The sequence below is a fragment of the Coregonus lavaretus genome (genome assembly GCF_964263955.1).
Source record: "Coregonus lavaretus genome assembly, chromosome: 36".
Lineage (NCBI taxonomy): Eukaryota > Metazoa > Chordata > Actinopteri > Salmoniformes > Salmonidae > Coregonus > Coregonus lavaretus.
In genome coordinates this window covers 31,703,074-31,715,548 of record NC_140023.1, presented here as the reverse complement: position 1 = coordinate 31,715,548, position 12,475 = coordinate 31,703,074, and the positions used below count along the sequence as shown (strand labels likewise).

The window sequence follows — 12,475 nt, the reverse complement described above, 5'->3', positions numbered from 1 at the left end:
GAATTTAGATAGCGCTTTTCCAATGCTCAAAGTGCTTAACATTATAAGGAGGGTGGGATCTCCCTTCACCCATTACTATTGTGCAGCACCAATGGGACCAGATAAACCAATATATAAGTCTGCAATGGGACCAGATAAACCAATAAATAAGTTGTCAAGAAGTCTTACCTGTGATGACCGAGTAGCTCTGTGAGACGCTGGAGCCCAGGTCTGAGCTGGTGCTGGTGGACAGGCTGGGTTTGGTCTCATCTAGACTGCTGTTCAGGGACGGGAAAGAGATCTCATTTGCCTGTGGAATAAAATACACACAAAATTAGCATTGGTCTTTTAGCACATACGCACGCAAGCACACACAAACACACACCCTCACTGCCTGTCTAAACTTGTCCTGTGAGTGACCCAAACAAAGCCTATCAAATGTCAAACCCACCGAATCCAACAAAAACTGTCATGAGCCTCTCACTCCACCGGGTTACCACCTTAATTTTCTTCCACTCTGCTCACCACTCTCTCTACTCAGCCTAACTAGCTCCACCTGTCCCTGCTCTGCTCTGCTCTAATTACTCTGCCAGCTGCGCTGCATTACCCACTACCTCTCCCAGTATTTAAGGCCCTGTCTTTCAGCTCTCCGGTGTCAGATCGTCTGCAAAGCTCACACCCGGAACCTGTTTGCTCGCGCTTCTGGCTCACCCTGGTTTTGTGACCCCGGTCCTGCCTGAATTTTTGGATACTCTTCTGCCCCAGGAGATCCAGACCTGCTTCTGCCATAACGACTCCTGACTACTCTTCAATCCCGGTAACTCTGACCAGCCTTCTGCCTTGCTACTACGTATTTTGGATTTCCCTTGAACTGTACTGCTGCCTTGTTTCATTCCGCCCTGTTGTGTCTGTGTCTCCCCCCCCCCCCCAGGACTTCTGGACCACCCACCACCGGCTTCATAGGACGCATCGCTGCCACTGGGGGGGGCACAGACCCAGCACATTGGACGGGATCCCTGTTACCCCTGGAGCCTTCATTCACTCCCTACTTCCCTTTTCCCTTAAGTTTTAATAAACTTTCTGGTGTGACGCAATTGTGGTCCTCTGGTCGTCTGTCTGAACCGTGACAAAAACAATATCTCTGACTACGGTTAAGTCTTCAGCCAAGACCCAAAAGGAGTGAAGTTTGACTGCTAACGACCATTTGGTAAATCCTTCCTTAAACAACACTGCTTTTAAGGTGTAGAAACAGATAAACACATCTGAAGGGCCTCTGTAATTCCTCCTGAAGATTTCCATGCATTATGCTGTGATCGCCTAGCCTTGTGCTTGAACCGAAGGCCTGTGATGTGTGCATACATTAGGCTGCGTCTGAGAGGAAGAGAGAGAGAGGAATGAGAGAGGGATTGGGAGAAGGAGTGAAAAGCTAGGAGTGTCAGCTGGTTCTTTGTGCTCGGTTGCAGTCATCCCTGTGACCAGTCAAGGGAGGAGACATTCAGGGCTTTGTTACAGGAGACACATGTGGTCGTGCATTTTTAAAAGGGGAGGAAAAAACCTTGCCATCAAAACCTTTGTGTCGAAGTTTCAGGATGATAAAATAAAAGCTGTAAAATATTTCTACGTTTTGTGGAATTTTAGCTGTTTACGACATAAAGATTGTCAACATGTGAGATGAGCGTGGGTACTGTGTTTCTGTAGCAAACCACACAATAAATGCACATATTAAATCTCGAAAGCGTGCATAAAAAGGATGCTTTAAACTTAATTGAGAGGAAGTGCCTGAATTTGGGAACTTTCTGTGTATTTTCATACGTGTTTTATCAAGGTTAAGACACTTCTAAATCAGTCTACGAAGGGCCTATAGCCCTTCTTTAAAGTAATAGTCAGCCATTACTTCCTGTTTAGTATTTATTCCCCTTTAATCATGATACAATTATAAGAGACAAGGCTCTACGGGCGATGTGATGAATCCTGTGAAAACTTCCTGTCTGTCCCTTGTGTGTGTGTGTGTGTGTGTGTGCATGTGCATGCGTGTGTGTCTGTTTGTGAGCATGTGTCTCTCTTTGAGTGTGGCTGTGTGTGTGTGTGTCTCTCTGTCTCTCTCTCTCTGTGAGTGTGGGTGTGTTTGTATCAACGGGGGCCGCCCCAGTCCCACAGGGGCCGAAGCGGTGACCCCATCCTTGTCTGCCTCTATCCCTGATCAACTCTAATTGTCTGCTTACAACTGTTCCCTGGCACTCCTCTGGATGTTCCTCTTTATTCCACTGGGCCTAGGGAGCACAACAGCCATTTTGTTACGCAGATGGACTGTGGGCTGGGCTGAGTGGAGGGTGGAGGGTTGGGCGGAACGCTGGGTGGAGGGCGAGCGGAGGGCCCCTGAATGGCCTGAGCCACATGGCAGCCAGAAGTGTGGGAGGGATGAGAGCCATTCAACCAGGCAGGCCTTCTCCAAAATTGCTTTTTAATGCTCTGACTCAGACACCCCAGATATGACCCTAATAGCCTAATAGTTAAGCACCTTTTCACCAGTTGAAAAAAAAGAGGAGGAAGGAGGAAAGAGGAAAGAGGGGGATGAAAATAACAAAAAAAGGGCTCCAATGAAAGCGGGCGAGGGAAAGCTAGTCTGATTAATATTACGTTAGATTAAAACAGATTTTTCTGGACCATTCCGGGGCCGTTTCTCTACCCCCTTCCCCCCTCCTCCCTCCTCCCTCCCTCCTCCTCCTCCCCTTGTTTTAATACCTTCTCCTCCACCCTTTATGATTGCAAGTCATTTCCAATTCGTTTTGGTATTGATCTTGTGGTAGGAATCAGTTTGGTAATTAGCTGCATTAGGGGCCTGTACCGCCGGCTGAGGGGCTGTCCCCATCCTGATTTATCACCGATGTAATTCGCTACGATCGCACCCGAGATGAAAATGAACTCAATTAGGCCACTAGCTAAGGCTGCTAAGGCTGCATGGGCACTGGCTCTGGGAGTTCCAAGGGAGAAACTAATAGTCTCTTGTTGTTTAACGGTCTAATGAAAGTAAATAAAGGTTATCCGACGTAATAGGGCCCATAGCTTTAAATAAGAAGTTGGAAGGACTTAGGGATTTATATTGTCGCTGGAGCTGGTTTGAGTGGGCCACTTCATTCAATGATGGATTTGGCTTTCTCTGGAAATTTGACCTTAACTGCTCACGCATGCGTGGGGAAAGAAATCGTAAAACAGTGAAAATGTTAAACAGTGAAATAAGGAAATTGCACAAAAAAATTAACGAGGTACGCTATACAGACAGTCGTTCACTATTGCACGTGGAAATGTCACTGGATGCATTTTTAGCCATTTAACTTCACGTTTATGTTGGTGGCCTACTTTTTGATAATATAGACCCCTTTCTGTGTTTGCAAACATTCCCGCACGAGGGCGATGAACGCAATTTGGTGGCAGAACATGGGGGAGGTCTCAGAGGTTGACAGCAAAAAAAAGCCATTTACATGTTGCATTTCACACTACTTTTGGATTATAATTGGATTTTAAGGCTCATATTTGTATTTATTAAGGATCCCCATTAGCTGCTGCCAAGGCACCTGCTACTCTTCCTGGGGTCCAGCAACATTAAGGCAGTTATATACAGTTTAAAATATTACATTACATTACATTTCATAACACTTTACCCAATACATTTAGTGTGTTCCCTCAGGCCACTCCTCCGCTATCACATATTTACAATACAACATCCATGTGTACGTGTGTGTAGAGTGTGTCTCTTCACAGTCCCCACGGTTCGATAAAGTGTATTTTTATCCGTTTTTTAAGTCTGATTCTACTGCTTGCATCAGTTACCTGATGTGGAATAGAGTTCAATGTAGCAATGGCTCTATGTAGTACTGTGCACCTCCCATAGTCTGTTCTAGACTTGGGGATTGCGAAGAGACATTAGGTGGCATGTCTTGTGGGGTATGCATGGGTGTCCGAGCTGTGTGTTAGTAGTTTAAACAGACACCTCGTTGCATTCAGCCTGTCAACACTTCTTACAAAAACAAGTAGTGATGAAGACAGTCTCTCCTCCACTTTGAGCCATGAGAGAGTTACATGCATATTATTAATGTTAGCTCTCTGTGTACATTTAAGGGCCAGCCGTGCTGCCCTGTTCTGAGCTAATTGTAATTTTCCGAGGTCCCTCTGTGGCACCTGACAAAACTAGAGCCTGTGAGGTTGTGTCTCTCTGGCGGGAGGTAAGCTTGGCTTATATACATAGTTTGGGCTTTGTCGAGTAAAGCTTAAACTATGTATTTAGATTGTTGTTAGGTATTGTAGGTAGTTATCGTGGGTTGTTGTATGTAATTATTGTAGGTTAGTATTGTATTCGGATGAGCCCGGTGAAGCACGAAGCTAGCTAACCCACTACCTGGACTAGCTGGCGGGTAGCTGCTGGTAACTATTGCAACTGTGGATAGTTGTTTCACGCCTGAGAGTACATGTAATTACGCCAGCTAACTGCCTACAATAATTACATACAATAATGCCTACCATTCAGCTGTTTTTCTAACCTCATTGTCTGAAGTGTTAACGTTAGGTAGTAAGTGGCTACTGTGCTTGAAATTTAGCTAGATTGTTGCTACCTGTAAAGCTACTATTAAACAATAACTGGAACGACCTAGCGAACAGACGCGAACTGGCTGAGTCAATTCAGTGGCTAGCTTTGCACTTGGCTAGCTAACAGTAGCTGCTAGGGGTAAGTTATAACCTACATTTGTGTTTTGTTTTTACATACTGGTAGCCAGAGTCGTTCAAGGAAATTCGGGACATGGGTGACTAGTTAACGTTAGCTTGGCTCTCTCTGTGTGTACATTGAACCGCTGTAGTTTACAACAATTATAGTTTCTGAGGTGGAAGTTGGGAGAGTTATATTTGGGTGTTTCAGTGAAACGTAAGTGAGGGAGGCCCCGCTCTCTCCTTTCCCAGATGTTTAGTTCATTTCATTCCGATCTCCTTTGCATTATTGTAGCCATTTTCTGTAGCCTGTCAACTATGCCTCTGTCTATCCCTGTTCTCTCCTCTCCTCACAGGCTATACAAACGCCTCACACTGCGTGGCTGCTGCCTCTCTAACCTGGTGGTCCCTGCACACACCACCCACGTGGAGTTCCAGGTCTCAGGCAGCCTCTGGAACTGCCGTTCTGCTGCCAACAAGGCAGAGTTCATCTCAGCCTATGCTACCCTCCAGTCCCTCGACTTCTTGGCGATGACGGAAACATGGATTACCACTGAAACACTGCTACTACTACTGCTCTCTCCTCGTCTGACCATGTGTTCTCGCATACCCCGAGAGCATCTGGTCAGCGAGGTGGTGGCACAGGAATCCTCATCTCTCCCAAGTGGACATTCTCTCTTTTTCCCCTGACCCATCTGTCTATCTCCTCATTTGAATTCCATGCTGTCACAGTCACTAGCCCATTCAAACTTAACATCCTTGTCATTTATCGCCCTCCAGGTTCCCTTGGAGAGTTCATCAATGAGCTTGACGCCTTGATAAGTTCCTTTCCTGAGGATGGCTCACCCCTCACAGTTCTGGATGACTTCAACCTCCCTACGTCTACCTTTGACTCATTTCTCTCTGCCTCCTTCTTTCCACTCCTCTCCTCTTTTGACCTCACCCTCTCACCGTCCCTCCCTACTCACAAGGCAGGCAATATGCTTGACCTCATCTTTACTAGATGCTGTTCTTCTACTAATCTCACTGCAACTCCCCTCCATGTCTCCGACCACTACTTTGTATCCTTTTCTCTCTCACTCTCCTCCAACACTACTCACTCTGCTGGTAATGCGCCGTCGCAACCTTCGCTCTCTCTCTCCCGCTACTCTCTCCTCTTCCATCCCATCATCTCTTCCCTCTGCTCAATCCTTCTCCCTCCAATCTCCTGATTCTGTCCCCGCACCACGTGCTCTCACCACTGGTGTCCCCCAGGGCTCAGTTCTAGGCCCTCTCCTAATCTCGCTATACACCAAGTCACTTGGCTCTGTCATATCCTCACATGGCCTCTCCTATCATTGCTATGCAGACGACACACAACTAATCTTCTCCTTTCCCCCTTCTGATAACCAGGTGGCGAATCGCATCTCTGCATGTCTGGCAGACATATCAGTGTGGATGACGGATCACCACCTCAAGCTGAACCTCGGCAAGACGGAGCTGCTCTTCATCCCGGGGAAGGACTGCCCGTTCCATGATCTTGCCATCACGGTTGACAACTCCATTGTGTCCTCCTCCCAGAGTGCAAAGAGCCTTGGCGTGACCCTGGACAACACCCTGTCATTCTCCGCTAACATCAAGGCGGTGACCCGATCCTGTAGGTTCATGCTCTACAACATTCGGAGAGTACGACCCTGCCTTACACAGGAAGCGGCACAGGTCCTAATCCAGGCACTTGTCATCTCCCGTCTGGATTACTGCAACTCGCTGTTGGCTGGGCTCCCTGCCTGTGCCATTAAACTCCTACAACTCATCCAGAATGTCACAGCCCGTCTGGTGTTCAACCTTCCCAAGTTCTCTCACGTCACCCCGCTCCTCCGCACACTCCACTGGCTTCCAGTTGAAGTTCGCATCTGCTACAAGACCATGGTGCTTGTGTCACGCCCTGGCTCTGGGGAATCTAGTATGTTGAGCCAGGGTGTGAGTTTTCATGTGTGTTGGTTCTAGTTGTTGTAATTCTATGTTGGCCAGGGTGGCTCCCAATCGGAGATGGCTGTAGCTCGTTGTCTCTGATTGGGAGTCATACTTAGGTAGCCGTTAGGCATTCATTCTTTGTGGTTTCTTGTTCCGTGTTGGTTTGTGTATGTAACCAGGGACGTCACGTTTTCGTTTTGTTGTTTTGATCGTGTGATCATTCATTAATAAATATGTTCGCATTCAACGCTGCGCCTTGGTCCTCCTCTCTCACCGACGATCGTGACAGAAGAAACCACCAAGACTGGACCAAGCAGCGTGTCCAGGAGCCATCGCCAGGGAGATCTCTAGCAGATCTCCTTCGCCTCCTCGACTGGGTCAAGCCGGGTGAGGAAGAGAAGGGCTTGACATGGAAGCAGAAGGGCGAAAGGCTGGCGAGGGACATGGAGACCTGGTCCACGGGTAGGAGAGACGCCCAGAAATTTTTTAGGGGGGGGCTAACGCCGTGGACGACGGGCCAGCAGGAGACCGCGGCAGAGCGGCCCAGCGGGTTGGCAGAGGAGGCCGCCAGGTTACGGGGGCCACTGGTCGAAGATGGGATGGAAGGTGTGGAGGCACGGCGAGAGGTACTGGGGTGTGTTACCAGTCCGGTCCGGCCCATTCCAGATCCCTGCGTAGGACCAGTGGTGTGTGTCCCCAGTACGGTCCGGCCTGTTCCTGCTCCCCGTACCAGGCCAATGGTGTGCGTCGTCAGCCCGGCTCGGCCCGTTCCTGCTCCCCGCACCAAGTCAGTGGTGCGCTTCGTCAGCCCGGCTCGGCCCGTTCCTGCTCCCCGCACCAAGTCAGTGGTGCGCTTCGTCAGCCCGGCTCGGCCCGTTCCTGCTCCCCGCACCAAGTCAGTGTTGTGCTTCGTCAGCCCGGCTCGGCCCGTTCCTGCTCCCCGCACCAAGTCAGTGGTGCGCTTCGTCAGCCCGGCTCAGCCCGTTCCTGCTCCCCGCACCAAGTCAGTGGTGCGCTTCGTCAGCCCGGCTCGGCCCGTTCCTGCTCCCCGCACCAAGTCAGTGGTGCGCTTCGTCAGCCCGGTTCGGCCCGTTCCTGCTCCCCGCACCAAGTCAGTGGTGCGCTTCGTCAGCCCGGCTCGGCCCGTTCCTGCTCCCCGCACCAAGTCAGTGGTGCGCTTCGTCAGCCCGGCTCGGCCCGTTCCTGCTCCCCGCACCAAGTCAGTGGTGCGCTTCATCAGCCCGGCTCGGCCCGTTCCTGCTCCCCGCACCAAGTCAGTGGTGCGCTTCGTCAGCCCGGTTCGGCCCGTTCCTGCTCTCCGCACCAAGTCAGGGGTGCGTTTCGTCAGCCTGGCTCGGGCCGTTCATGCTCCCCACACCAAGCTAGTGGTGTGCGTCGTCAGTCCGGCACAGCCCGTGCCTGTTCCACTGGTGCCTGGTTCAGCACGGGTCAGCTGCTTCACGCCGGAGCTAGAGCAATCCGCTCCACCAGTGTGCAGTCCAGCTCCGGTCAGCAGGGCCAGACCGGACCAGGGGTACTTTGGGGGGTTGGAGAGCGAGTGGGGATCATGCCCGGAGCCGGATCCGCCGCCAAGGCGGAGTGCCCACCCGGTCCCTCCCCTGTGGTATTTGGTTGGCGCGGTCGGAGTCCGCGCCTTTAGAGGGGGGTACTGTCACGCCCTGGCTCTGGGGACTCTAGTATGTTGAGCCAGGGTGTGAGTTTTCATGTGTGTTGGTTCTAGTTGTTGTAATTCTATGTTGGCCAGGGTGGCTCCCAATCGGAGACGGCTGTAGCTCGTTGTCTCTGATTGGGAGTCATACTTAGGTAGCCGTTAGGCATTCATTCTTTGTGGTTTCTTGTTCCGTGTTGGTTTGTGTATGTAACCAGGGACGTCACGTTTTCGTTTTGTTGTTTTGATCGTGTGATCATTCATTAATAAATATGTTCGCATTCAACGCTGCGCCTTGGTCCTCCTCTCTCACCGACGATCGTGACAGCTTGCCTATGGAGCTGTGAGGAGAACGGCACCTCTGTACCTTCAGGCTCTGATCAGTCCCTGCACCCAAACGAGGGCATTGCGTTCATCTACCTCTGGCCTGCTGGCCCCCCTACCTCTGCGGAAGCACAGTTCCCGCTCAGCCCAGTCAAAACTGTTCCCTGCTCTGGCACCCCAATGGTGGAACAAGCTCCCTCACGACGCCAGGACAGCGGAGTCACTCACCACCTTCCGGAGACAATTGAAAACCCAACTCTTTAAGGAATATCTGGGATAGGATAAAGTAATCCTTCTACCCCCCCTTACCCCACCCCACCCCCCCAAAAAAATTTTTATATTGTTAAGTGGTTATCCCACTGGCTATAAGGTGAATGCACCAATTTGTAAGTTGCTCTGGATAAGAGCGTCTGCTAAATTACGTAAATGTAAATGTAAATGTAGGACCCGCCTTGTTGATAGTGCTGTTAAGAAGGCAGAGCAGCGCTTTATTATGGACAGACTTCTCCCCATCTTAGCTACTGTTGCGGTTGAGCTAACTTGCGCTAATGTGATTAGTAAACTTTCCAGGCCATTGCCATGTCTTATATGGGCAGGAAGCTTAAATTCGTGTTAATCTAACTGCACTGTCCAATTTACAGTAGCTATTACAGTGAATATATACCATGCTATTGTTTGAGGAGAGTGCACAACAACAAAAAACTTATCACGGCAACTGGTTTGATACATTCACCTCTGAAGGTAAATAATGTACTAACATTCAGTAATCTTGCTCTGATTTGTCATCCTGAGGGTCCCAGAGATAAAATGTAGCTTCGTTTTGTTTGATAAAATCAATTTTTATATTCAAACATAGGAACTGGGTTCTACAGTTTGAACCCTTGCTGTCTCTGGCACCACACCCACACCGCCCGGCCATCTAGATGTGTGAAAGTTAGTGTATAAGCTAATGATCCATCATGTATGACATTCCTGGGAGTGTGTAAACTTACATGTTGTATTACCATATCATTTTTGTATGTTCTCTAGTTATGTACTTGAAAATGTATCAATTGACCAATTCGTCACATTTGGGCAGACTTAATACAAAATAGTCCAGTATTGCAATGCTTCACTGGATCAATCTGAAGCTTTGCACACACACTGCTGCCAAAATCAAAATTTTGCCTAAACTGCAATATTATATTGTGGTCTTTCTCTTGCATTTCAAAGATGATGGAACAAAAAAACTAATTAAAAATGCATGTATTTTTGTTTGTATTATCTTTTACCAGATCTAATGTGTTATATTCTCCTACATTAATTTCACATTTCCACAAACTTCAAAGTGTTTCCTTTCAAATGGTATCAAGGATATGCATATATTCAGGTCCTGAGCTACAGGCAGTTAGATTTGGGTATGCCATTTTAGGAGAAAATTGAAAAAAAGGGTCCAATCCTTAAGAGGTTAAAAAGGCAGAGCAGCGGTTTATTATGGACAGACCTCTCCCCATCGTAGCTACTGTTGTATCAACATGTTTTGACCATGAAAGTTTACAATCCAGGGTTACTCCAAGCAGTTTAGTCACCTCAATTTGCTCAATTTCCACATTATTTATTACACGATTTAGTTTAGGTTTAGGGTTTAGAGAATGATTTGTCCCAAATACAATCGTTTTTGAAATATTTAGGACTAACTTATTTCTTGCTCTTTGTTAAGTGTTGCAGTAATTTCACTCGCAGTAGTAGCTGAAGTGTATAGTGTTGAGTCATCCGCATACATAGACACACTGGCTTTACTCAAGGCCAGTGAAACGTCATTAATAAAGATTGAAAAAAGTAAGGGGCCTAAACAGCTGCCCTGAGGAATTCCTGATTCTACTTGGATATGTTGGAGAGGATTCCATTAAAGAACACCCTCTGTGTTCTGTTAGACCGGTAACTGTTTATCCACAGTATAGCAGGAGGTGTAAAGCCATAACACATACGTTTTTCCATCAACAGACCATGATTGATAATGTCAAAATCCACACTAAAGTCTAACAAAACAGCTCCCACAATCTTTTTATTATCAATTTCTCTCAGCCAATCATTAGTCATTTGTGTATGTGCCGTGCTTGTTGAATGTCATTCTCTATAAAAGTGCTGAAAGTCTGTTGTCAATTTGTTTACAGTAAAATAGCATTGTATCTGGTCAAACACATTTCTTTCCTAAAGTTTACTAGCGGTTGGTAACAGGCTGATTTGTCGGTTATTTGAGCCAGTAAAGGGGGATTTACTATTCTTGTAGCAGAATTACTTTTGTTTCCTTCCAGGCCTGAGGGCACACACTTTCTTGTAGGTTTAGATTGAATATATGGCAAATAGGAGTGGCAATATCGTCCTCTATTATCCTCAGTAATTTTCCATCCAAGTTGTCAGCACCTGGTGACTTATAATTATTATTTCACTTCTTCCACACTCACTTTACGGAATTCAAAATTACAATGCTTGTCTTTCATAATTTGATCAGTTATACTTGGATGTGTACATAGTGTCAGCGTTTATTGCTGGCTTTTCATGCCTACGTTTTCTCATCTTGGCAGTGAAAAAAATCAAGTAATTGGCAATATCAGTGGGTTTTGTGATGAATGAGCCATCTGATTCAAAGGATGATGGAGCCGAGTGTGCCTTCTTGCCCAAAATATCATTTAAGGTGCTCCAAAGCTTTTTACAATCATTCTTTATGTAATTTATCTTTGTTTCATAGTGTCATTTCTTCTTATTTTTATTCAGTGTAGTCACATGATTTCTCAATTTGCAGTACGTTTGCCAATCAGTTGTGCAGCCAGACTTATTTGCCATTCATTTTGCCTCATAACTCTCAAACATACAATTTTTTAATTCCTCATCAATCCACACAGATGTAACACCATTCTTAGAGTCATTTTCTTCATGGGTGCTGCTTATTAGTAACTGGAATAAGCAATTTCATAAATGTGTCAAGTGTAGTGTCTGGTTGCTCCCCATTACACACCACAGACCAATAAATATTATTTACAACATAGGAATCACTACAAAACGTATTGTATAACCTGTTATACAATATCTTAGGCCCAGCCTTTGGAACTTTGGTTTTCCTAGATATGGCTACCGACGATGGGTGACTTCCTGCTTTCTTTCCGCATCCAAAAGTTGTGCATCATGCGTGACATCAGTGTGTCGTGTACTTAAAATGGGCCTTTGCACATAATTCAAAGGGTATGCTAATGTTCCTTCTATCTTCAGCTGTCCTTTCTGTGTCCAGCTCCTGCGTTGTGTTTGGGTATTTACACTATATACTGTTTTTCCATCATGGCATTGTCACTCACCTGTTCTGGTTTGATGTTTTCTGAGGTGGAGAAGACGTCGGGGTAGGATGGCCGCTCGAACACCCGGTCCAGAGCCTCCAGTTGCTGCTGAGTGAAGGCGTCGGCCAGGAGGTGCTTCCGTAAACTCTCCACGCTGCCCTGAGAGACACTGCCTGGGCCAGAGCCGTCCGACCCATCTAGAGAGAGTGTGTGGGGGGGGGGGGGGGGGGGGAGGAGAGAGAGTGGGGGAGGGTGGAGGTGAGAGAGTGGAGTGGAGGGGAGAGAGGGAGAGAGTATAGGGTTAAAGGACAGGATTATTATTATTTTGGTCAGCTGTTAGGAAATGGGGGGATATTTTTGTGCGTGTGTGTATGGGGGGGTCTACAGCCAAACAGTACTGAGAGGTGGCCACCACCACCAGGAAATGGAGAGACATTATTTAATCATACTATTTCCCTCTCCAGAGCGTAAAACCACTCTCCCCATCTCTCTCTCTCGCTCTCTCTCTCTCTCTCTCTCTCTCTCTCTCTCTCTCTCTCTCTCT

At 47.5% G+C, this 12,475-nt stretch overlaps 1 protein-coding gene across 2 annotated transcripts in view; it reads right to left on the bottom strand.

The window, feature by feature from the left end:
• Positions 1-12,475, bottom strand: part of LOC311110588 (paired box protein Pax-2a) — a gene marked incomplete at both ends in the record, with an annotated part of 141,833 nt that overhangs the window by 79,810 nt on the left and 49,548 nt on the right. For both annotated transcript variants that reach the window (XM_084153107.1, XM_084153106.1), the window contains 2 exons: positions 169-289; positions 11,953-12,128. In XM_084153107.1, coding sequence (XP_084009233.1) covers positions 169-289; positions 11,953-12,128 — 297 coding nt within the window. The remainder of the gene's footprint in view (positions 1-168; positions 290-11,952; positions 12,129-12,475) is intronic.